This window comes from Neodiprion fabricii, chromosome 3 (genome assembly GCF_021155785.1).
Source record: "Neodiprion fabricii isolate iyNeoFabr1 chromosome 3, iyNeoFabr1.1, whole genome shotgun sequence".
In the NCBI taxonomy this organism is placed as follows: domain Eukaryota; kingdom Metazoa; phylum Arthropoda; class Insecta; order Hymenoptera; family Diprionidae; genus Neodiprion; species Neodiprion fabricii.
The window spans coordinates 16682154-16707329 of NC_060241.1; the positions used below are offsets into that span (position 1 = coordinate 16682154).

A 25176-nucleotide genomic window follows, 5' to 3' on the forward strand; every position below is an offset into this window, starting at 1 on the left:
AGTGTATCCGCACTACAAGGGGTTACTCTCATTATACACTTGTAGTCACACTCTAAAGACATTACCGCGCTGTCATCTCACTATACACTGACGCTTTATGTGACTAGGATTCTATTATACGCTTAGAGGTATCGCGTAGAGTCTCATGCCTCAATTAATCATGTTGTGTGCGTCTTTTGAAGTAGGATCAGAGTATGAGGAGGGAAAAATGAAACAGCGACATCGGGTGCTTTGAAGAATTTTATACATCAGTTTTATAGCGGCCCGTGGTCATTACATACGCATGCAGCCTCCGTCGGTTGCGTGCTGCGACGTTTTATATCGCAAATGATGCCATTAACACTGATCTGGCTAATGAACAAGCGGCGCTGTTCAATTTCTTTACCCTCTGTTAAATCGATACGTAATGCTTTGAACAGCCGATAACAATTACGACCAGTAGCAGGTCTGGTACTTGATACTGAATATGAATTATCCCTTATTACTTTCGATAGTCGCGAAAATTAATACGCGTACGGAAAAACACCAGCAAAGTAACAATGCTTACACCTGTTCCATAATGTAAAACAACTGCTCGAAGCAATGGCCTCAATAAAACTTTTTACGGTGTACCTCGCTACCTAATCGCTACAGCGTGTATGGCGTTGTTGTAATTCATCTTTCACAGGTTGTAGATATTTACATACCCGTAATGTTCCACGGTGAATAGATAATTACCAAACATACTCGCGATTTTTGTGTCACAACGCGTTGTTGACGCTACAGCGAGTAATCGTAACAGGGCTCGTCTTTCACACTATTGCACCGCTGGCCGAAATTATCGAAACCATTGCTCGTCTCAAGTGATTGCTTGTTTGTTTTTTTTTTTTGGTGCCGCTTTACTTTAATTTTCACAACTCACACCCAAATCGAATTACCTTGGCGTGTAGGTTTTCGACAGAGGCTGGCACAAGATTCACTTTGGCGTCTTCAGGCAGAGTGTGGTCTTGTACGTAGATTGTGAAAGAGGCATTTCACAACCATTGGAGCTGAGAGGACCCATCGATGTCAACGGGAAAACTTCAATTGCCAAAGTTGGCAACTTAAGACGGACAGTACCTGTAAGTTTTCTGTTACAAATAGAATAAAGTTTTTTTTTTTTATTTCAGCATAGTTTTCTCCAATAGCAACATATTATGCACAACTCGTTAATTATCATTATACTTTTACGGAGAAGACATTTTCCTGTCGTGATTCTTCTTTCGCTATAAATTATTTTGTTCAGCAATATTCCAAGGACTGTTCATTCGGAATCAGCTGAGGGGTTTAATTGTGATCGACTTACAGTATAGAAGAATATAATTACTGTTGCAGCTGTCAATCTGCTGCTCGCAGAGACATGGATTTCCAGATGACTTCTGCAGATAGCTTTGTTACGTACGCCGCGATTAACAACCACTTAACACTTTACAACCGGAGTTAATAAATTATTGAGCGCTCACGCCACGTTAATACTGCATGCTTCAATTGCTCACCATACAATTATCTTTCTTGTTTTATATATACGTTTCGTTATTTCCCGGTTGCAAAGTTAAATTATCGATCAATACAGATTGATGAACAATAAATACTCAACGCTCCGAAAAATTCAATTCAAACGGAGGTCTCGCGTTTTTACTATTCACCAACACTCAATAGCACATTTCGATCTTCAACTGAATAGATTACCATGAATATTTTTTTGTTTAATTGATATTAGAATATATTGAAGTAGGGATAATTAGCAATACAAATTATCATAAATTTAAACCTTTAAATATAGCCGAAGGCAAAGACCATGTTAGACATTCTCTTTCCGTGTTCTTTTATTCGCAACAAGGTATAGATATTATAATTACCAATAATCGATTGAACTGTTACAAATAGGTTGACTTACAATGGATGTTACTCAGTTGTGACCCTACAAGACCCCAGCGAGAAACATGCGACGAATTGCCGGTGAGCTGATTGTCAGTTACAAAATAGCATGAGTGAACAAAAGTCAAGGCCTATCTTATCCTTACAATTTTTGCTTTTATTCATCAGAAGATTATACCCGGCCCTGGTAATCCCCCCATTCCTACAGGGAAACCTCCTCAAACGTGTTCTATCACCTGTCCACAAGGACCTCCTGGCTATAACGGCACACAGGTGAGCTATTTCTGAAATATACATTTATAATAATTTTTTAGTATAATAGCAAAAAATCACATGAAATATATATCATTCAAGTTGTTATTCCGAAAGATTTCCGTTACCAATTACCAATATTTTGATTTTCGCAGTGTAACATGTAGGAGAAGTTGAAATTATGTTGTTATTACTCGTATCAGTCAGTTAAGATAAGAGTTCGTTCGATCTGCTTAACCCAAAATCTTCACATCTGCTGCGTTATCTCCATGAACCGTGTTTGACAACCGAACTTCGGGTGGACAGCCTGTACGAAAATTCGATAAAGCTCTCTCATGCGAATTTGGACGCGCAATCGACCGACACACCATTTCCTCTCGGATTCTTCTTCTGATTTTCACTGAATAATATACATATAGCAGAAGCTGGAAGAAGCCTGAAGGGTGGTGTGAAGTTCGGAATATATATGTTTTGATTTTTGCCATTCAACTTCCATAAAACCTAACAATTCCCTATGATCAATATAGGGAGTAGCAGGTCCTCCGGGACCACCGGGACAGAAAGGAGAACGTGGATTCATAGGTTTACCGGGAAGCGCGGGGCTCTGGGGAGAGCCTGGACCACAAGTATGTCCTTTGATTCGTTTCAGGTTTATCGCATCCGGTCGAAGAAGGGAGTAGGAAGTTAACAACTGTAGCTTGTTAAAAACTTGAGTAAAACCTGTAGTTACCTGCCACCAGTTCCTGAAAATCGATCACTACTTATCACCGTTGAACACAGGATAAAATGTGGCAAATACATTAACAATACAATTCATTATTATATATCGCACATAAAGTTGCCTTTCTCGTTTAAGGAGGTTTGTTAGCCAAAAATCGATACTTTTTATTGGCTCTATTACGAGATAATCGTATATTGCATATTCAAAAAATTATTGTAAACGTAAGCTACGAAAATCTCCCGAAAATCTGTTTCGATGGCTTTGCGGAAAATAGTCTTCTGAATAAAATGAATCTTCGTAGCGTGAAATCGAAGAAATCTATGAGATTTTTAATCGTTTGGAAACGATTTGAAATGGAGTATCTCTCTCTAATCTTTTGTTTCTTATATTTATGTATTTTTAAAAAGATCTTAGTTTGCAAATACAATAATTCAATAAATCCTAAATGGACAGCTAGTATGTATAAAAATATCGTTTTTTGGCCAATTAACCTCCTTTAGTTTGTTTGTGCAATTTGTATACGCAGTTAGAAAAAAGTGAAGAATCCACGTCGGTGCCAGATTTTATTCTATCCCAACAATGTGAAACCCTCTAAACTTTTTTAGTAAGTTGTGAATGCCTACCTTAACCCCACTGCCTCTTCTTCTGTTTCCATTGGACTTATATAGGGGTCACCTGGCCCACGGGGACCAATTGGCCGCATCGGAGAACCAGGCCTTCCAGGTTTTCCGGGCCCAAAGGGATTTCCGGGGCTCAATGGATTACCCGTATGTTTTTAACGAATCTAACAATTTTTCTGCTCCTTAATAGATTCTTCATTAATAGATGAGCTTTCGTAGAAGTTGTAATCACACAGTAACTCACGTACCGTTGCATTAGTAACTATATACTTACAGTAGGTAGATTCTAATATTATTGCAATTCAGTAAGACTAGCACACCAGTGTATTGTAATACTGTATTCACATGTGAGTATAAAACTTATTCATTACACCATGTTGGAAAAAGTATGTTAATTTTGCCTATTTCTAAATGTTGAAGAGTTTGTGCTCATCCAGCATGTACGGGTAATAATGAACGTTGATAACTGGACTGTATGGAAAAATTGACACGAGTTCCATATTCCATTCTCGAACGATAAAAAGCTTTGCAAATTATCGTGCTAACATTTTGAAACTTTGGACTTCGACGCGTATAACTCCAGGTTAAAATAAATACAAGCAAGTGACATCATTCAAGCATTAATCATCGAAACTTGGACGTGATTATAACGTAAATTTCACGTGTTTCATTAAAATATAATTTCAAGTCCATACCAGATGATTGCTTAATGTAGGTAACAATTATTTGATAATGTATTTAAGTATTTAATTTAAACAGAATCAGTAACAAAAATACAATGTTGGATGAACTGAAGAAATAGAATAAAAAAATGACAATAATTACCAGATTTCGTTCACTATATTACTATTTGAGTATGTTGTACAATTGTAATAAAATAACAGAAACTGGACATTTTTGTGAGCTGCACAAATTTGTTGACACTTTAACGGTGTGGTAAGTTATAAATTTCGGCAGAATTTACAGTAGAATTACACAAATGATATTAACTTACTGCTTCCAACAGCGTAGCTTCACATCGTTATGAACATTTGTTTTCACGCGGGTTTAGCTAGTATGGATTCGACGTACATTTCGAGTTGTTTTCTAGTACTTACAGTGGACTCAGTAATTCAATATAGTTTTTTTACCAGCAATTCGCCATTTCGGAATAATTCACGACAATTTCGCGCTGCCAATCTAGGGACCTCGAGGTTTGACCGGTCCTGAAGGACTTCCTGGTCCCCAAGGTATCATCGGCCCTCATGGACCTCCAGGGAGCACTGGACCCAAAGGTGATCGCGTGAGTAACCAAATACATCCTCCTGTACTTTTAGAATTTGAACCTTTTTTCTTTTACTTTTGTCTATTTAATGCGTATTGTTCATCGTTTCTCCATCATCAGGGAGACATGGGTTTCGCTGGACTCAAGGGAGACCGGGGCGAAATCGGGCCACCGGGTTTTCCGGGCTCTCCGGGACCTCAAGGACCTCCTGGAAACGGGAGTGGTGAAACTGTGCAGGGTCCCCCGGGGCCGGTTGGACCACCTGGGCCTCAGGGTGCTCCGGGAATTCGAGGGTTCACTGGGGAACGAGGCGATTCGGGGTTTCCTGGACAGGCTGGAGTTCCGGGTGAACGAGGCTTGAAGGGCGAACCTGGAGATTACGGGCCGCCGGGACCTCCAGGACCCCAAGGATTAACGGTGGGTAAATTTCATAAAACGCCATAAGAACTGTGGTGTTGAAGTTTATCAAAATTGGTCAGAGTGGACTACTATAAAGGAATTTTCGTGGTCAATCTGGAAATTCAAAATCAGATGGTGTTAGATAACACCAAATTATGTGAACTAAAATTTCACATCGAATTCTTCCCACATAGCATACTCTAATTCAATTAATTTCTTCGATTGGGTATGAAATCACAAACATCTGATTGTGAGTCAAATTTTTGTTCAGGGTCTTCCAGGAACACCAGGCCAACCCGGGAACGCATTAATCGGAGGAACAGTTCCGGGAGCTCCAGGATTACCGGGAACGCCAGGCGCAGATGGACTACCTGGTCCTACTGGACAAAAGGGGGTCAAAGGTGATCAGGGTGACCGTGGCGAACCTGGAATTCGAGGTGACAAAGGTAGTTGACTTTTTAAGTTTCGCTGTTTGGACATCTTATTTATGGTAATAGCATGATATAATCAGTCTGCCAAATTTTTAACAGCTTCTTTTTTGACAGCGTTCTAGTTTTTTCTATTCTAGGCAACATATATTCATTACATACATATATGTCCGTTTCCAAAGCAGGCACACTTACTGGTGATACAGATTTAAATAGTAGATTTAATTAAACTGAATGTTTTCGTATGCTCGATAGGAGCATGGGTCCAAATAAGAATAGCTGCTGTGTGTACACTTGGGTACAATGAATCCGAGACGCCTAATTTTTTACACCAGACAGTCAAGTTGGCAACACAGAGAAATCTACAACGCCATAGTCGTCCGAGCGCCAAACAAACTCAATCTCAATATACATAACATAACCCATGACTGCGAATCTAACCTTAGAATACGTGTCAATCCAACAATTCATTATCCCCGCAGTGTTCTAAGGTTAGATTCGACGGTAATGGGTTATGTTATGTTTATTCAGATTGAGTTTGTTTCATGCTCGGCCGACTATGGCGCTGTAAGTTTCTCTGTATTTCCAACATAACTGTCTCGTGTAAAAAATTAGCCGTCTCAGATTCATTGTCCCCAAATGTACATCCGACAATTAGTGTAATATAATATATCTCGGGATAATGTTCTTCTGTACATCGATATTCATCATCATCCTAATCAACCTATTGCCATTAAAACTACTCGCACTCTAATCAATTATCGGTCACTTTGAGGTAAGGACAGGATTCGATATTTTATAAAGAACAAAAGCTTATGAGTAAAGAATTAAATTCTTTGCATTTCGATAGTTGGCCTAGGATCTATAACGAATGGAAGGTAATCTCACGGTCACGACTAACAAAATGTAATAGAAACTTCGCCACGAACTCGTCTTTGTAAGCCTTCTTAAATCTACTAGCTATTCAAGTATTACCAGACCTATTATTTCGAATAGCCAAAGTAGCGCAAAGCATCTCACTCGGTTCTTGATCAGCCTGGGAATATAGCGATAATTGAGTCAACTAGAGATCCGAATGATGATGCTCTTGTTTGCTGTGTCGATGAAGAAGGTAGGTTTCAGTGCATGCGTGAATTTGGGGGGACCCCATGATTAGACATGATCCGAGGGGCAAAATGCGTGCCAGCGATTACCAGTGATTTTGTTTTTATGAAGTCAGAGACCGATTGATCTGAACATTAATGAAAACACGCATTTTTGCTTCTGCATAGCCATAATATCAATTATACCAGTCCAATTACAGTTGATATAAACCTAGATTTATCATCAAACTTGGCCAAAATGTATTCACTTGATCCAACTAGAAATAGCGACTAATTGTCGTGTGGGATTAAAATAACAAATAGCTTTTAAATATGGCTTAATCAGTGTGTATGTGGTTTAACGGCAGTTTCATATCCGCATGCAAACGAGATTGCACAATCTACAATAACGATCCACTCTGCTGTTGCTCGACTTGTGAATTATAAAATTTCGTACTGAGAAAACGAATTATGCACATCTACCCAACTCGGCCAGGTTCTCTTTTAATCTTACAGTATTTAATAGGTCTATCGCGATCACGATGATGCGTAAAATAAGCATGTATGTACCTGGAATTTTGATCGAAAACTCAAACTGTAGCTCATACTTAGCTCTGATGATAAGTTTTATGAATTAGTAAGCTGAAAGCTAATTGTTGTGTTAACCTATATTCCTTTTTACATAAACTCTGTATTAGTGACTACTTGAGTTTTCAATCTAGCTTGATTCATAAAAACTTCAGACACCTAAATGAGCTGGCAAGGAACTAAATTTTTTAGCGGAGAAAAAAACTTCATTTTTTAACCTTTGCCGTAAACTCCGCCACATGGAAGGTTCAATTTAATCTCATAAAGTTTGTAGAATGGTACGTGAGCCCAATACAAAGAGTATAACAAACGTTCAGTAGGAGAAGATATTGCAGAAGATAAAGAGATACATACATGTTTTTTTTTTTCTATAAGCACGGACGATTCCAGATGCGTTCTTTAGCGCGAATGAAAAAACCTCTGAAGTGTTTCAGATGTGTATCAAGGATGGTGGTAAAGCGTCCGAGAATGTAGCAATGACGTAACAATCTCAATTAACCAGACTATGCTAATTTCTGACACGGAGCGCAAAGTAGCTTGCCGCGATGCTAAAACACAGCTCATCCGTAATTTAGAAAATTAAGCTGTATGAGGGACTTAAAAAAACTCAAAGTACTTCTCAGTATCGCTTCGCGAGTTAAAATAGGCCATGCAAAACTCTATCGTTGGCCTCAAGTTTATTCTGTTGATTATATGTGCATAGGATGAGCAAAAATGTATCAGTGTTTTTATTCTAGTGACTTTGTTAAATAAAAACTCAGCTGGTCCGTACTCTCCATTGATCAAATGATACACGGAGCCTTGACAGGCACAATGCAATAATATTAGCTCTGCTATAAATTACATTTTTGTATGACCGCACAGCTGAGTATTCTAATCGAGAAACACATTGTCAATGAGCGTTAATCGCCAAAAGGTCGCTAGCGTTGATGAATAATTTATTTGAATTACTCAGGCCACGGGACTTGCTTAAACCGTCTCGCTTATCTAAAACGTTTTGTATCGAAAGGATTTCCCTGTTAAAATTAAAAAGATAGAGATGAATATAAGTTTTTAAACAGCAATAGAATCTCTTTTTCTGTCCATAAATATATATGCTGTGTAATCAGTCTTTTTCTTTTCACAAATTCCCATCCTTTTCATATTAACATTTAGGTACTCCTTTATCCCAATACACGAGGAAAGATTAAAACTATTTTCGAACGCTACAAAATTTCCATTGGATCGAACTCATTTTTGCAAATGTTAAAACTTGAATATAAGTTAAATAAAAACAATTACTTTGATGAGTATAGTTGAATTTCGCTTTATCCCAATAAGCCTAAAATAGTTGCACCAAACTATTAGTAATTTTAGAATATCCCAGATTATTAATATACTGGTATAAATATAATTATAAGAGCGTCACAAACATTTTAAAAATTCTAGCCATAGATGGACTTCAGAATCAAATCGTGAACATTATCTTGAAACCGGGCAGCTGGACTTTAAGGCTATGATAGTGTTTTCTTTTGGTCGTGAGAAAGCTAAAATATTTAGCGTGCCTGGTTAACGACTATAGAACCTACCTTACGATTAGAATCGAAAAATTAAGTGTGCAAAACCTGGAAAATACCCGGAATCTTTTATTACGGATTTGTTTTGCATATTATAACTTCAAAATTCATTCCAAACTGGAACTTTTTTCCCGTGGACTTTCGCCACTCTTTAACCTATTGTTTATTCTGCAAAGGCTGAAACGTGCGTTCCGCATCATTTTTCTTATACCAGGGGTTGTTTTGTGAAATTCGTTGCTCGCGATCAACTCGAGCAGATAGAAAACGGAAGCTACAGTTAGTACTGTTATACATATTCAAAATGCAGTTTCGGATGTCTACCTGCTGGCATTGAGTGGCGAGTTTTACAGAAACCTCCGGGTATAATTCTCATAAAGGCTGAATCCACATGACAACGGTGCACTGCGCAGAGTTTTCAATATTAAGTCATCGAATACATAATATAAAAGCGATTCAATCTGTCAACCGCGGAGTTTGTACTATCACTGCATCGATGACCTACATGTCTTCACTGGAAATAATTATTATAGATCAATTTGTGACAATCTATGGTGACACTCTTTATGGCCACTGCTATTTACTACCAATCACATACTCGTACATCTAGTACACAAACAATGTCGTGACGCCAATCAACGAAATTTTTGACCCGTAAATTAAATCCTGAACAAGTTGAAGTCAATCGAAGATAGTCGGTAATTTTGTTGAAATAGGAGTTAGTGGTGTCTTGAAGCAGTAGTGAGTATTTAATTTAAGGTTCGGATTTATGACACTCCTGCTGTAAGTGAGCGGGAATCAAAAGTATTTTGTTTTCACTCCAACGTCATAAATGACCTGGTCTAATAATATTAATAACGGACCCGCCATTCCACAAAACAATCTGTTAGATTACATTTGACTCATAGAAGTTGTCGAAACTACCTTCCCTACTTCTATGAGCTACAATTTTTGTTAAGAATGTGGAATCTGAAAATGGCTTGTCACACGTATGAAATATAAAATCATTATTACTTAAAACTTACAGATATCAGTTTTTGTGAAGTTAAACTACATGAAAAAATTTCAGTAGCATCGCAGTTACGTGATGCAGGGCAGTGTCGCAATACGTGATTCAAATAACTTCAACAACATGGTACAGAACAAAGTGAGATAGAATGATTGTGAATAAGTCATGTAAAATAGTCGTAAAGAATGTAGCATGAAATCACAATAACCCGATTCCTTTTGGACTGGCCGACAACTCAACTGACCCTAGAGGCTCAGGAATGCTATAATTTTATAGATCGATTGAAACTTCGTGACTGTCTCGCATTACGGAGAACAAAACCCGAGCGAAGTGTCGCTGCATCATTCTGGTAATAACGAATCTTAAACCGATCTGGTGATTACGTCCAACCGAAAGTTAACGGGCCAGTAGAAATAATGATAGACCAAGCTAAAGCTGTGCTAATAAATGATCGTCCAATTATTTCTATAATTAGCGAAATCGTAAAGCGGAGTGCCAATTGTATTTGTCGTCGTGAAAACGGTCACTTCAGAAGAATAAATTCTCTTCAACTTCGAAACACATTTCGGCACTCACATAATCATTTTATAGCAGTATCCAACATTTGCATGAGTGTGCGCGCGTCTATGCAGAAATAGTACATTACGATACGAGTGCGCAAAGTAGATGATTTCCGCAGAAGCGGAGTTTGATAAAAGAGTTAGTGTAGGTACAGCTATGCAGCGTACGAGTATCGTATACGATTTTTCCTATTATGTTTCGCAAAGCTCGACCCATATAATTATTATAAAAGCTTGTGATGTATAAAGTGTCGGCATAAAGGCGCAGGGAAGGGGCGGTTTGGGGAGACAAAGCCCCCCCGACCGCAAAAAAGTAAATTAAAAAACTAATATAAATTTATTAAACTAAAAAAAATTTCACTTTCACATGTTATATATTTATACAGAATCGATTTAGTTGGATGACGGTCAGAGATGAAATGATGCACTATTAGCAATCAATTATGTTTTTCCACGACGTTACGGCAGGCCCCACCTACCATCTTCAGGTTTCTTTAATGTGAAATAAATAACAGATTTAACATGAGAACTATATGGTGTTTACAATTTTACTAATGTACAAAAAATACTACTGTTTAATCTTATTATTGAACTAATGTGAAAAAATTAAATTATTTAAAACTTCACATATCGACGATCCTTAGCACTTATGATGTTTGTTACATGGTGTTCTAGAAGGAAGTGACTACCCATATGCCTATACTGACCAGCCTATTATCTTAATGTTAATTATAACAACAATGTTTGAAAGTCGTACATCTATTTACGCATTTGTTGGAATGTTAGCAAATTGTTTTCATGACAGTCAATACATTTCCTCGTGACAGTTTAATAGAGGTGATTTAAATTTTGAATGTCAATTCTTTTGTTGACAGTGTTGTTTTTAGAGATATGTATCATTTCTTTTATGATCCTCTTATGCCAGTTAGTTTCTTTGTCTACAATCTTTACATTTTCAAAATTCAAACCCGTGCCCTTCGACCAATGAGTGATGGGCCAACGCCGATCCATCTAGATCCCGCGTTTTTACATCATACTTATGATTTGCTATCCGTTTTTTTAGATGCTGCGATGATTGGCTACATAGTGTATATTGTAAAAGTATATTTATTTATATATATATAATTTGTATAATATATACATATATATATATATATATAAAAATTGATAGCTAATCATAAGTATGATGTAAAAACGCGGGTAAAAAAGCGAGGATAGCAAGAAGCAGGGTCACCTGCCCGCACGAGTTATGTATACTATTTTTTGACACAGGTTGTGGTAAGTTCGCGATAAGATCTGATAAAACTGGTATTGGTACACAAAGAAAAGCTAATATGACCTTTTGTCATCGATGTTAGTAATCTGAGCATCACCTTCGCTCCTTAGCACCCTGTTTGTTGACATCGATTATAATCTGGTGCGCACACAGTGCGCAGGAGTATGTGATTAAAATTCTAGAGATCACTGTAAAGGTAACATTCACTTACCGCACGTTCCGCAGGCACGGTAAAACGAATTTACCGCACGCTGTGTCAAAAAATATAATAACATAGGTACGCCTCGATAACGCGCGTATATTCATATACATTCCCGCACGCTCCTCTCAGCGTATGCGAAAGTGGCATTTTACGAACGCAAATTCGATTTCGCGCACGATAATAGGAAAATATTGTATTCTGAATTCCAGGAAAACGACTTTATCGATTTGGATGAAATTTCGGTGTAAGATTGATTGTGAGTATCGGGTGGATCTGATCCGTAAATGAGGAAGTTAGCTAGATAAATAGCCTTTCGGCGTAAGGTCATGCGAGCGTGTTCCTCTTCGCATGCACGGTGACACAAAAACGGAACATCCCCCACCTCAGAATGCTCGCCGCACACTGGGCAGTCTCGTGTACCGGCTCACGTGTCCGCTTGCCAGTTTTTTTCTCTCAGCGTAAACAAGATTGTCATTGGTCGAAAATTGCTCATACAGTGGAAGGCCATGCGAGCGAGTGCCCCTTCTCACGCACGATCGCATACGCAAATGCGGCTTCCCCCACCTCGACGCGCCCATAGCACCCCGAGCCGTACCCCCCCCCCCCCCCCCCCCTTCCAAACTATTTCGGATAATTTTCCTCTCTTCGAGCCCTATGGCAGGGCCATACTATATCTAGCGCCCACAGCACGTGCATCAAGAAACTTCTGTTATTTAAAATGTCAAACGAGGAAGTTGATAAAAATCCAGAAAGAAAGAAGCGTGAAAGGTTCAATGTACTGGAAAAGTGTAACATTTTACATGAACTGGAGAAAAGCGGTGGGGCGGTGATATCTAAAAAGTACAGTATTCCAAGGAGAACTCTAAGAAGATGGGCAGCACAGAAAAAAAAATTGATAGAACAAGACTGTACTTATCAATTAACCTCGAAAGATAAAAGGGTCAAGGGTGCTGTTATGTATGACCTTGAAGAGGCCTTATATATTTGGTTTGACAGAAATGTCAAAGCAGGTGCATTTTTGACAAGTCCCTTGATCACTGGTACGTATGTATGTTGATGCATTTCATTATTTCTTATTCTTTCTATAACACGTTATGTTTCTTGTTTTCTATTTGAATCACATCGTAAAAATATTTTCAAACCACTTGCGCTATATAAAAGGAGAATAAAAATTGTTGCAACCAAATTTTCTTGTCATTTGACACGTTGTCTTCAGCTAATTAAATTATTTAATATACTTTATTGATTTACTATAAATTATTTATTATCAAATTATTCATGAAAGAATGGATAAATTAGTAGGTCCATTAATTTCAGCAAAAGCCAGAGAATTGCACTCAGAATTTGGCATGATGAAAAACTTTGTTGCTAGTGAGGGTTGGTTCTACAGATGGAAGAAAAAATATAATATCCAACAATACATTAGGTGTAGTGAAACGATGTTGGCTGATGTTCCTTCTGCAAATACTTTTAAGATTGATTTTCAAAACATTATGGACAAAGAAGAATTGCTCCCATGTCAAATATTTGACGCAGATGAAACTGATCTAAATTTTAAACAGATGCCTAAAAGAACCTTGGTTGAAGAATCATCGAGTGCACCAAGTGGTTTCAAGGTCAACAAAGATCGAGTGACAATAATGTTATGCAGTAATGCAGATGGATCACTTAAGATGCCTTTGATCATTATTGGAAAGTCAGAAGAATCCGGGGCAATAAATAAACAAATCGAGAGTAACAACCTTCCAGTTTATTATGCTAGTCAGAAAAGGGCTTGGATGAATGCTGAAATATTCACAAAGTGGTTCAAAGATGACTTTGTGAAAAGAGTGAAACAATTTTTGACGGAAAAAAAACTCCCAGTAAAGGCAAAACTGTTACTTGATAATGCATCTTGCCATCTACTAACAAATGAACTCATTGACGGTGATATCAGAGTAATGTACCTACCAGCAAATATAACATCAACAGTGCAGCCTATGAATCAGGGTATTATAGAAACTTTCAAGAAGTACTACAGATCACTCTTTCTAATCGCTATCCTCTACGCACAAAAAAATGGTACAGATATTGTTTCTTTTCTGAAATCAGTTGACATCGAGAAAGTGATTGACTGGGTTTCTCATGCTTGGAATAATGTAAAAGATGATACGATATTCAAATGCTGGAAACAAATTCTACCTGATCATTTTTATACTATAAATAGGAATTCTATCTCTATTTCAAATGAAGCAATAACTGATGAAGAGATATTAAGAACTGTTAGACAGATCAATGGTTATGCGCTTGCTGACAACGAAGCTATTCAAAAGTGGATTACACATGATTCACGATCACATGATGTGTCTATTCCAACAAACGCTGAGTTGGTGAATATGATGTTTGTCGACAATGATGCTGAAGGTAACCTTTTCGTATTGCATGAATTCAATAAGATAAGAATGATATCTCTTCATTGAATGTGATGATTACTTGTCAAAATAATTTTCAGAACCGAATGTGATAGTGGAATTGAATGAGAATGTTCATCCGAATGATGCAGTAGCTGCAGCAAACACTTTGCTCTCGTTTTTTGAAAAGAATCCTGCCCTTCCTGAATCAATTATTTGGAGCATAAAGGAAGCGAGATTAGCTGCGATGAAAATTTATGTTTCTAAGTAATATTTTATTGTCTAATAATCGATAGTTCCCTGATAAGCAATGAATGTAAAAAAATATCATTTTGACAGTAAGAGACAAGATCAATATATTTTTTTATGAGAGTTGTTCATCAGTACAAAATGTAAATATTTAAAATACATATGTACGTATAATCATGCTATGAAAAGTAAAAATAAGTAAATAATACATTACTAATTGCAGAAAAAGTAATAAAAAAACTTTTTAACATCTTACACAGACAATTTTTAAAAGTACATATACGTGTATAAAATATTCCCTTCCCAAGCTCAAGAATGAAATTACAAATCACGGGCACGAATGAAATTTCCCCAACTTGTGTCCTGTGGCAGTGCCATATATCTAGCGTTCACTGTAGTTAGATACAGTTTATTCAAAAACGTTCTACTTTATTATTCAATTCGTTTGATTTTGATGTGTATTTGTTTCTCCTCCATATCATGCACTATTTCAAAACTCTCCATTTTTTTGTACAACCTGCTCCGGTCTCTCCAATTCGGGAATCCAACGAACGAAACTAAGTCATTGAGGACTAGGGCTGCAATCATCCAAGGCAGCCTGTTTTAAAAAAACTACGCTTATCCAGATAATTTTAACAACCTGGTTCATACTTGACTAAAAATTCAAATGTTCAAAATTCACGTCTGCAGCACCTGACTCATAGACCTTTGTGTTGTAGGAGAAAGTGGCGAACGCGGTTATCCGGGATCAGACGGATTTCCTGGAGAGTTGGGAAAAGATGGTATCCCAGGCCTTCCAGGACCCAAAGGCGAATTAGGATTTCCTGGACCACCGGGTGCTCAAGGTTCTCCAGGACCTCCAGGCACAGATGGAATCCCAGGAATTCCGGGATCAAAGGGTAAACCTGGAGAAGGTCATTTATTATATGCCTTTGTTATAACGATGACACTGTTCCCTTTACTGAGCCGCTTAAGATTTTTCTCATGTAAAATACTGATAAAGATAACCTTTCACCAGATATTATTTTTTACTTTCAGGACTTTCCGGTAACCCGGGAATTGTAGGGCCTGAAGGACCTGCAGGTTCTCCGGGTGAAGACGGACTACCAGGGGTTAAAGGAGAAAGTGGAGCACCAGGCTTACCCGGTATCCCTGGTCCTGTTGGACCGCCCGGAATTGACGGAACTCCTGGTTCTGACGGACTGCAGGTATTCCCTACACATGTGTTTATTACATGAAATTAAAGACTAACCAAGGAAGTTCATCTACACATTCCCAACTTGGATTTGGCTCACACATTTTTGTAATACAAATTGAAGTCACATCAGATGATTCACCAAGCCATTTATGTGCAAAATAAGATTTTCAAAAGTTACAGATTACAATCTCATAACCATTGTAAATATATTTAAGAGGAATTCCATGCAGTTTTCTCCTGCCTGGGACGGTCACCAATCCCAATTTTGTTGTGACTTTAGTACAATTTAGTACAGTTACAGGGTAGGTGACTGTAATCACGTCGAGTGATTATATCGATAATCGCATTCAGCCGTGATGGTATGACGGCCTGTTTTAGGTTCGTAACACGTCGACTATGCACACGGACAAGTGATAAGGGGAGATGAAAGCAACTGATATTAAGAGAGTTCAATGATTGATTATGTAATTGATTTCTGAAAGATCTGAAGAGTACAATATAAAGATGTGAAGCAGAAATCGTTCGTAGGAGGGAAAAGGCAAGAGTTCAGTTTGGTTTCACGATGACAGATGAATTTATATGCTTGCCGAATGAAAGATATCTTGACAGAGAGTATATGGGAGAAAGGATGTATATGAGTTGCAATTTACAAAGTGCCTTGTGCAGTATAGGGAGCAATCTGCTGACTCACAAGCGGGAACTGAGTTAGATAAGTGAGGATAAGAAGAGGATGCAAAGTGTAAGGTAGCTGTAAGAGTGTGAGAACAGGTTTGAAAAGCATAAAGACTGAAGAAAGTAACAAATATAACTACTCGTATTTTTCTACTTAGTCCTATCACTCACCGTTTCAATGTTAGTTGCCATTATAACTTCAAATTTTCGTAACACTTTAAAAAATCTTGAACAATTATAGAAAATTTCCCGCAAAATCAGAAAAATTTCAAGTCATTTCCAAAAGTTTCACAGTTAATTTGCTGTCCTAGACTTATCTGGACACTCGAAAAAGTCTGAAGAAATTACAGTAAACTCTATGAAAAATTGCAAGAACTTTGAAAAACGTGGAATAATAAATTGAGTCGTAATAATAATAAATTTTGTGAAACTTGCAAACCAACCAAGATGCTACTTTCTGCAAAGTCTTAAAATTTTCATGATTTTATGTCTGGAATTTCCTGTCAAGTTTTCGCATATGTTCGAGTAACCCGAAAATTCGAAGTTGAACAGCTTCCAACTTCCAAACTGTGACGAATATCGAGGAACAAAAAACAAAACGGTTAGTTGTGTTTGAGAGTACTACTGCCCATGTACACTGAGCTAACAACAAAATTAAGAACAGTGACCTTCCTGGACTAAGTAAGTGAAACAGCATGGAATTCGCCACAAGTAGTATCTCAGGGTAGAACATCCTTTTGCGATTGCAAATTTATGGTCTCTGATACCATCATTCAAACATATCGTGACTTTTCATGGATAGTAAACGGTAGAGATACCAACCCAATACTTACGTAGGCTAGTGAGATTGCGTAAGTCAATCATGAGGCAGAGCAAGGGATACAGAATGTCTCAACATACCGGGGCTGATATCTTTATCGTTTACTATCCACGAAAAATTACAGTATATAATTATTGGGGACTAGGGACTTTTACATAAGCCTAGTTGTGGTAAGTGTGAGACTTGGAAGGTAGGCAGATGTGCGGTCTTGTTAGAACTGTTAGAAGCGATGCTCATTATTATATTGCTTTCATAAATGTAACTGACTTAATAAATACTTATTCTAAATTATTAATTATGTGTTATCGCTAATATACAATAAAAATTATATTTCAGGGCATATCCGGATTGCCAGGTGAACCGGGAAATCCTGGCCCTCAAGGTCCCACCGGGCCAATGGGAAAGTCAGGTTTTCCAGGGCCAACGGGAAAACCCGGCGAAAAAGGAGGTAACGGACAACCCGGAGAACAAGGGCCCATTGGACCCCGTGGGACACCAGGAAATTCAGTAAGTCACTCTTCTTGTACTGGTTAAAATCCTGTTTTTTTTGTCTTGTCGAAGTGTATATTTGCAGGGCAGTCCAGGCGTACCAGGACAACAAGGGCCTCCTGGCTTGCCGGGACTCGAAGGAAGACAAGGACTTCCTGGTCCGCCGGGACCACCTGGACCCCCAGGTGACATGTTGAGTACGAATAGTGTCTTTCTTGATGGTGCTGGATCTCCGGGTGTGAGTGGACCACGAGGACACCCTGGCACTCCAGGAATGGTGAATACGTTGCATTATTTTCAAAGCTTTCGCTGTAAAACACAACGAAATCTTTTGCGATCAAAAAAAGTCTTGAACAGAAATGTTATTGAAATTATAATGTGAGAACTTGAATACGTAGGCGCACCGTGGCAGGCATCACATTTGTTTTAATGAAGAATAGATCTTTATTGGCTTTGACAAGGTCGTTATATTTGCGTATGTGTGCTATCGAAATTGGTTCGAACAAATAAAATAATGCCTTCAGTGTTCATAGACCGCGAAGGCATGGTAGAATAGCTAATAGTCAAGGCAGTAAAGTATATAAATCTTCATCTATTTCAATATTCGGGAGGGAGTGGGGCATCTACATACTTACGAAGTCGTTAGAAACGAGTTTAATTTTTTTAACGTTCTGAAAGAATCAGTGTCAAATGATCCCAAATGAATATTTTTTACCGGAATATTTTTTCGAAATATTTTTCTGCTCACATAAAAATATTCAGGCTGGTAAGTATCGGAACAATTTTAACAAACACGGTATTTTTTAAATGTTTCTTTTATTTCGAAATATTGCAACCCTTTCTGCAATTTCTTAAATCTAAATCTAAATAATTGTCATCGCAATCATTTACGTATTTTCAAATATAATTAACTCTAGAACGGTAACAAAGGGTGAAAAAACACCCCACGCGAATTTAAATTTCTCACCGCAATAGCTTACGTTTTTTACTCAAGACACTTTGATTTTTGACCACTTTTTTGAAACTTACGCAACAAGTTTTTTAACCCAGGCAATTGCCCCCCCCCCTCCTCGATGCCGGAGTAGGTAAAAAAAATTAACGTTACTGTTCCAGGGCTAATTTGGATTTTTTTTACAGATTTTTTCACGGCAAGGATTATTTCATGGAAATGCAACATGGGTGATTTCACATACCAGAGCGTTTCCGTGATGGCGAATGACGCGAACAACAGTTCATCCTAACCGCGTGCACCTCACATGCAATCTTGGTTGTCTACCTGTCACGAAAGGTCGTTCGCATCGTTCGCCTATACGGAATCCTCCCAGCATGGCGTAAAGCCGCCTACGTTCATGCAATTCAGAATACATTATACCAAAATCCGATTGTTTTCCTAGTTTCCTAGAGTACATTTTACCCATAGACTTTTGGCTGCCCTCATCAATCATGGTGAACCATGAGACAAAAGTGGAGCGTTAAAATGTGCCATGAACCGCATGAATGCAGGCGAATTTATCCCGTGTTAAATTTTCCCGTGTTAGAGTTTGTCCATTCGGTTTAGGTTGAATATTGTTGGAACATTGCATTTTACGATGTGAAGCTAGTACCTATAATTCCAGAACTGAATAGACAAACTATGCGTATATTACCACGAAATAACTCGATGTATACTTTTTGCACGTACAAAACAACTACATGAGATGATTACCGAGAATGAGTCCGTGATCATACTTTTTCAACTTGTAATTTTGTCAATATTCAGTCATAATTTTTCGATACTTGTAAAATAGATAAAAATAAAAAAATTTCACCAGAAATTTAGATTAACTCTTAAATCAACATAGAGTACTTTTTTTTAATATATTTTTTACTCCCCAAGAAGTTTTGTTTGACATAATTTTTGACAAAGTAATCAAGTTCCGAACAAAACGGTTCAACCCTTTTTTTTTATAATGATTTCAGGGGTTGATTGCAAAATTATTATCACCATTCGATTGAGCGTCATCAAAGTACCCTTAGAACAAATTTCCGAATTCATACTTAAAAGTATTACCTTTCATGCTTATCTACTGGTTTACAGCCAGGTGAAAGAGGTGCCGCGGGCGATCGAGGACCGGAAGGACAAATGGGTCCTCCAGGGATGCCTGGGAAAGAGGGAGCTCCAGGACTCCCAGGGCCACCAGGACAGAGAGGACAGTCGGGTATGCCCGGAATCCAAGGGACTCCCGGAAGAAGTTACAGTGACGCGGAAATTCGTGATATTTGTGCAACTGTACTGAGAGGTAAGATATTCAAACGCTACAATTTTGCTCATTTTTATTGAGGTATCGCATATGTTGAGAAAATGCAAGTTATGATATTAATTATACACTTCAGAAGCAACAGCGTGATGCAAAACCTGAATATTTATGATCAGAAATTTCTCAAAGAGAGACGTAATCTTGAAGATGAAAGTATTCTCGATTTTCTTCTTTTTTTTTTTTACTGATAATCCGTGTATCGTTAATGTCGTTATACCTAAAATTCACAGTCATATGTGAATCACACATTGATTATAAGCATACATCAACAATCCTGTGCTAAAGGCGCTTATATGTGGAGAAAAAATATATATTTTTAAATATATTGCAAAGCTAAACCGGTTTAAAATCCTCTTCAAGTAAACTTTAAAAATACATATTCTGGCTTTTTACAAAACCCGTAAAAACAGTGGAATCTTGTTGCAATTTCTAAAGGATTGACAACATTTAAAATCCCGGTTATTATGCCCATCTGTGTAAATTTCTTATAGCTCCCTTATTGAAATTTTTTGGGAAACTATGGTAATATTTTTGAAAACTGTCTTATAAACTTTGAAAATTATTATCGCATGGTATTATTCACGAAAATATATCGGTGAAGCTCAAAATGTGTAGCAAAATTTTGATTTTGAATGAATTTCCAGCAAAATTCAATATTTTTCGAAAAAATTTAGAAACTGTAAAATAAGCACAAAAAGCTTGTGCTGTTCAGAGAAACTCAATATTTTCATGATAATCGCCTCGCAGTTGATTTCTTACTACATTTTTCTTACAACAGCATAAGTATTTCTGAAAAATTCTGATAAAACCCGCTTGTGAAGTCTGCGCTCAATCTAACACGTTATCTGCGGAATATAGAACACTTAATTAGGAATCGCATCGTTTGTGTACTTGGTACAATATGTAACTCAAGCACAGTTCTTTAGTTTCAGAATTTAGATATAACGAAAAACTTCAAGTTCTGAAATGAAATGTATTTCTATGAAGTACATTTATTTCACATTATACAAGTCAGCCCAGCTACACGTTAACAAATACATGTCGTTTGGACTTCTTCAAAGTATCCCAAAACATCCAGTGCAACAAAATTGTCAGAAGGACGCCTTAAATACGCCTTGAAAGGATTTCAGACAGTTCGAATACGATTTCAAGGTGTTAAGGGACACATCTTGTCTGTTTCGTTTGGGATATTACAAAATTGTCAAATTTTCAGAACATTTCTTATTTTCAGATGATTCAGCTTACCCATACCAGCATACCGTTTACAAATTCATCAACTGCAACTTGTGTTAAACCAGTGATTACTTGCGTATTAATAACATTTTGCAGAAAAAAATGAAACTTAAATATGACATGATAAACTAAATGAAGATGTCACACTTATTTGCATGAAATAAATAGAACAGATGAGCGAGCTGACATCACTGATGCAGGGTCCACCTGGACCACCTGGTCGTGGTCGGCCTGGTCGGATCGGGTCTCCTGGTCTGCAAGGCCGTCCAGGTACAACACAGTCTACAGTCGATCTGAGTGCCACAATACTGGGCGTTATTGCATTTGCATTTGCTACACGATAAATAATCTTAGTCTGTAATTGCTAGGTGGTGGTTGTACTGTTGTGGGTTTACGGGATATTGGGCGTCGTTATTTACATGTTTGTGCACATAGTATACCTATACCACAAAGATTGGCATGCAAGGAATGATCTCACAGGTTGTTATAAATAAATAACTTGGTAATAGAAACGATACGTCTGCAAGCTTTAGGCAAGGTGTACAATAATTGCGCGTGTGGCACATAGTTCAACTTTTCGCATCAAAGTTAAAGGCAAGCCAATTTACTGGGTGCATTAAAAACGACAAAACCCTTAAATATCTTGAATGGGAAAAGTTTCACGAAAAATCTCTCAAGAAAAAATGTTTAGAATTTCCAACAGGAATCAGATAGACGGATAAAATATTGGTTCCAGGCCCGTTTACCGGCGTAATAATATACGACCCTGATCGATGTTTTTTTGTTTGTAAATTACATTTTTACAGCATATTCTAATTTTCAGCTATTTCTTTCTTTTTTGTGTGTGTCTTTCATTTTGAGTTCAACCCAATTGAAGCCCAACAAGCCCAAAATGAACCCAATAAGGTATAAACCGATCTATTCCGTTAATCCTTCTTCAAACAACTTTTCAAATTCAGGATAATTTTCTACTTCCGAATATCTATCTTTGATTTTGGTTCCAGACTCAATTTGAACTCTGTGATTTTGAAGTTAATTTTTGTAATAATAATTATCCGTTACATGTGGCTGATTAAGGACAAATATTTGCAAGCAGTAAATTCATCAGCTGGATTCAAACCCACTGCTGGGAAAAGGAGATTTTCATTGAAAGAAAAACTACTTTGGACCTTATACCTCCTCAATTGGGCCCGAACCCACAATTGAGGATATGCATACCCGTTACGAAAAAATTGTTTTGAATCTGAATCTGCTATTAAAATAAGGAGGTTTCCATTCAAGAAACAAGGTTTTACGGCTTGTTGAGCTAATAAATAGTCCCGCGCCTAGTATCTAATTCAAGTCCCATGTGTTCTCGTCGAAAATCCTAAATATTCGATCCCTCTAGTGAAGCTTTTCTTATTCGAGATATTTAAGGGTCCCATTGCGTTTCTTGCACTCTGTTCATCAATGCGGCTTTATTGTTGAAACAATTTGTGTGTAAACCGTATATTATATATATAGGTATATCTATCCTGAAATCCCTTGAATTCACAATAGTTTATACCACTCGACGTGTGAATCCCGCGTTGCTTGCAGTACTAAGGATGGTCTTACAGAAGAACGTGATCTTTCACATTAACATAAATGATGAAGACGTTAACATTTTGAGTGTCGTTTAACGATGAAACCGAAAATGCATGTGTCGCAGAGAGGCTGAGCGAATTAACAGACGGGCTACGAGGGCCACCCGGAATGCCGGGTCTAAGCCGACAAGGCCGTCCCGGCCGAGCCGGAACCCAGGGCATCCCAGGTACCATAAACAACCAATTTAAAACTCCTTTCCACACTGAGAAAAATTTCATTTCGCGTAGTTACTATCTGATTTTTGTAGAACGGATGACGTTACTCGAACACTTTTGAATAATGTTCGAGTTCCAACAGAATCTAATTATTTAGTGTTGTTATACAGTTATCAATACCACATTTTCTGGTTATTGCAATATTAAATTTGTTTGTTCAGTTTACTACTCTTTTCAGTCAAATAAGATCTCAATGAATTTATTTCTGCACCAACATCAAACTATTACAATAGTTACAATAAAATATAATATAAAAAACTGTAATCAGACAAAATAGTGATACTACGTTTTCTGGTTACGGCTACAAAACAAATTTTCATCTTATACCCTGAACTATATTTTTCAGTTATGACAAAAAACAATGATAGTTAGAATTTAACTAGAACTTTCTCTCGGTGCAATTTATGCTGGTTTAATATCGCGCATTGCTTGTAATTAAGTCTTTTTGTGAAAAAATTTTATATGCGTATCGAGGTATAGAAACAGAAAATAATTAGATCATACCTATTTTGTTTCTTGTAATTAAATGAAAGTTGATGCAGATGAGGCATTTCATATCGAGTCGATCTAGGTATGACTATCGACCTCTTTGATTCGGTCCACGATTTTTTATCTCGTTGTTTCAACTCTAAAAGGCGCCCAAATTTTTTGAAAGTTTTTTTTAAATACAATTTGATTTACTCGTAATTTTTCAAAACGATAACATCGCAAATTCTAAAATCTGGGACAATTTAAAAATTCCAGTATTAGGTATCAAAAATTCCGAGCCCAGACCCAAAGTCGGCCAGCGTTTGCTTCGAAATTTATTGGATTTTTTGTTATAATATATAAAAATGTATTATGACAAATATTAAAACAGTCGTATCGTTAGGTGCACTTTAAAAACCTGATTTTTTTTGAAACAACTCTGTTCTATGTATAAAAATGTTTCTGCAAAAATCCATAATGATCAGACTTTGCTTCTAATGAAAAATAAAATGTATCTAAAACAATCTGGCCCGTTTTGGGATTCAATTCGAAAATTTTGATACCTAGTACTAGAATTTAAAAATTTCTTCTGAATTTAGAATTTGGGGTAGCGAAATTTTCGTTTTGAAAAATTATCAATAAATCAACTTTGATTAAAAAAATCTGAATGTCTTTTTTAATTGAAACAATAAGTTAAAAAACCGTGGACCGATTTGAAAAGGTCGACGGTCAGTCCAGGTAATACGAGTATGGAGCACTTAACTATATAACCAACTGAAATCTATAACAATTGTCATACCCATAATAATATATCTATACATACTTGTATTTCAAGATCAGGAAAATTCAATTGCTTATAACATACACAATTTTTATTACTATTATCATTATTCGTATTATTATTATCATCAATTTGACGAGATAGTATGATTTAAAAATTTTGTGTTTCTCTGTCTATATATACACATAAAAATTGAATTAAATTTTCTATTTAGAGGCAATTGAACCTCATCCAGTGAACGAAAAAAGATTGTAAATTATTGCAGGCTACGAAAATCATTCCGAATTGATAGTTCGATTGCTTTTAGTGTGTGTCTACAGATTTGGTTTCTTCCTATTTTGTTATGTTTCAACTGTAACGCAATTTCAATGTGATACAATATGTAGTACGAAATTTCGTTCAGATGCATTTCTATTCGATTTTTTTCTGTACAAATTTAAATTCACCTTGAATAAAGTTTGGTACGTCTCCAACAATTCAATTTCTATCCAATCATTTCTGTTCGAATACTGCAACGATTTGAATTCATATAAGTCCTTGAATGTCATTACCGCTTATTCGTTTTCTATCGGTTAACTTTTCCAATTTTAGTTCAATCCTGAAGTTTTTAATGTATTTAATCTATTTTCACTTACTGAGCATCGTACAAAGTACAATAATAAGTTATGCACAAACAAAAATGTTTTATTTTCATCATTGTTTCCTAACTTCTATTTCCCAGAACGGTAACAATACGGTAGGATCATTCTTAACACAAAATTATTCTTGAAACGCTAGATAGTATTAAACACTGTTTACATTGCTGTAAAAGACTTATATTACGTATATTATTCACTGTTTAAATCCACTTGTATCATTGTAGAAAATCTTATTCTCTATACTCTCTAC

General features: G+C 36.9%; 2 protein-coding genes across 10 annotated transcripts in view; both read left to right on the forward strand.

Annotated features, from left to right (window-relative positions):
* Nucleotides 1–25176, forward strand: part of LOC124177516 (collagen alpha-3(IX) chain-like) — a 95106-nt gene that overhangs the window by 68043 nt on the left and 1887 nt on the right. For 4 of the 9 annotated variants that reach the window (XM_046559941.1, XM_046559938.1, XM_046559942.1 and 1 more), the window contains 13 exons: nt 930–1100; nt 1906–1977; nt 2065–2169; nt 3538–3636; nt 4673–4771; nt 4874–5170; nt 5424–5598; nt 15209–15388; nt 15528–15697; nt 17516–17686; nt 17754–17945; nt 19746–19947; nt 22889–22990. In XM_046559941.1, the coding sequence (XP_046415897.1) occupies nt 930–1100; nt 1906–1977; nt 2065–2169; nt 3538–3636; nt 4673–4771; nt 4874–5170; nt 5424–5598; nt 15209–15388; nt 15528–15697; nt 17516–17686; nt 17754–17945; nt 19746–19947; nt 22889–22990 (2035 nt within the window). The other 5 variants (XM_046559943.1, XM_046559939.1, XM_046559945.1 and 2 more) reach the window with 5 other exon arrangements.
* Nucleotides 12425–14649, forward strand: LOC124177517 (jerky protein homolog-like). Its single transcript, XM_046559948.1, has 3 exons — nt 12425–12890; nt 13168–14253; nt 14342–14649. The coding sequence occupies exons 1-3, from the start codon at nt 12569–12571 to the stop codon at nt 14509–14511; spliced, it is 1578 nt and encodes a 525-aa protein (XP_046415904.1). The 5' UTR covers nt 12425–12568; the 3' UTR covers nt 14512–14649.

What these genes read in the sequence shown, in the direction of transcription:
- LOC124177517 (XM_046559948.1), top strand. Translation starts at nt 12,569, where the DNA reads ATGTCAAACGAGGAAGTTGATAAAAATCCAGAAAGAAAGAAGCGTGAA. An exon ending in GACAAGTCCCTTGATCACTG is followed by an intron (nt 12,891 to 13,167) that starts GTACGTATGTAT and finishes CATTAATTTCAG; the next exon opens with CAAAAGCCAGAGAATTGCAC. An exon ending in TGTCGACAATGATGCTGAAG is followed by an intron (nt 14,254 to 14,341) that starts GTAACCTTTTCG and finishes AATAATTTTCAG; the next exon opens with AACCGAATGTGATAGTGGAA.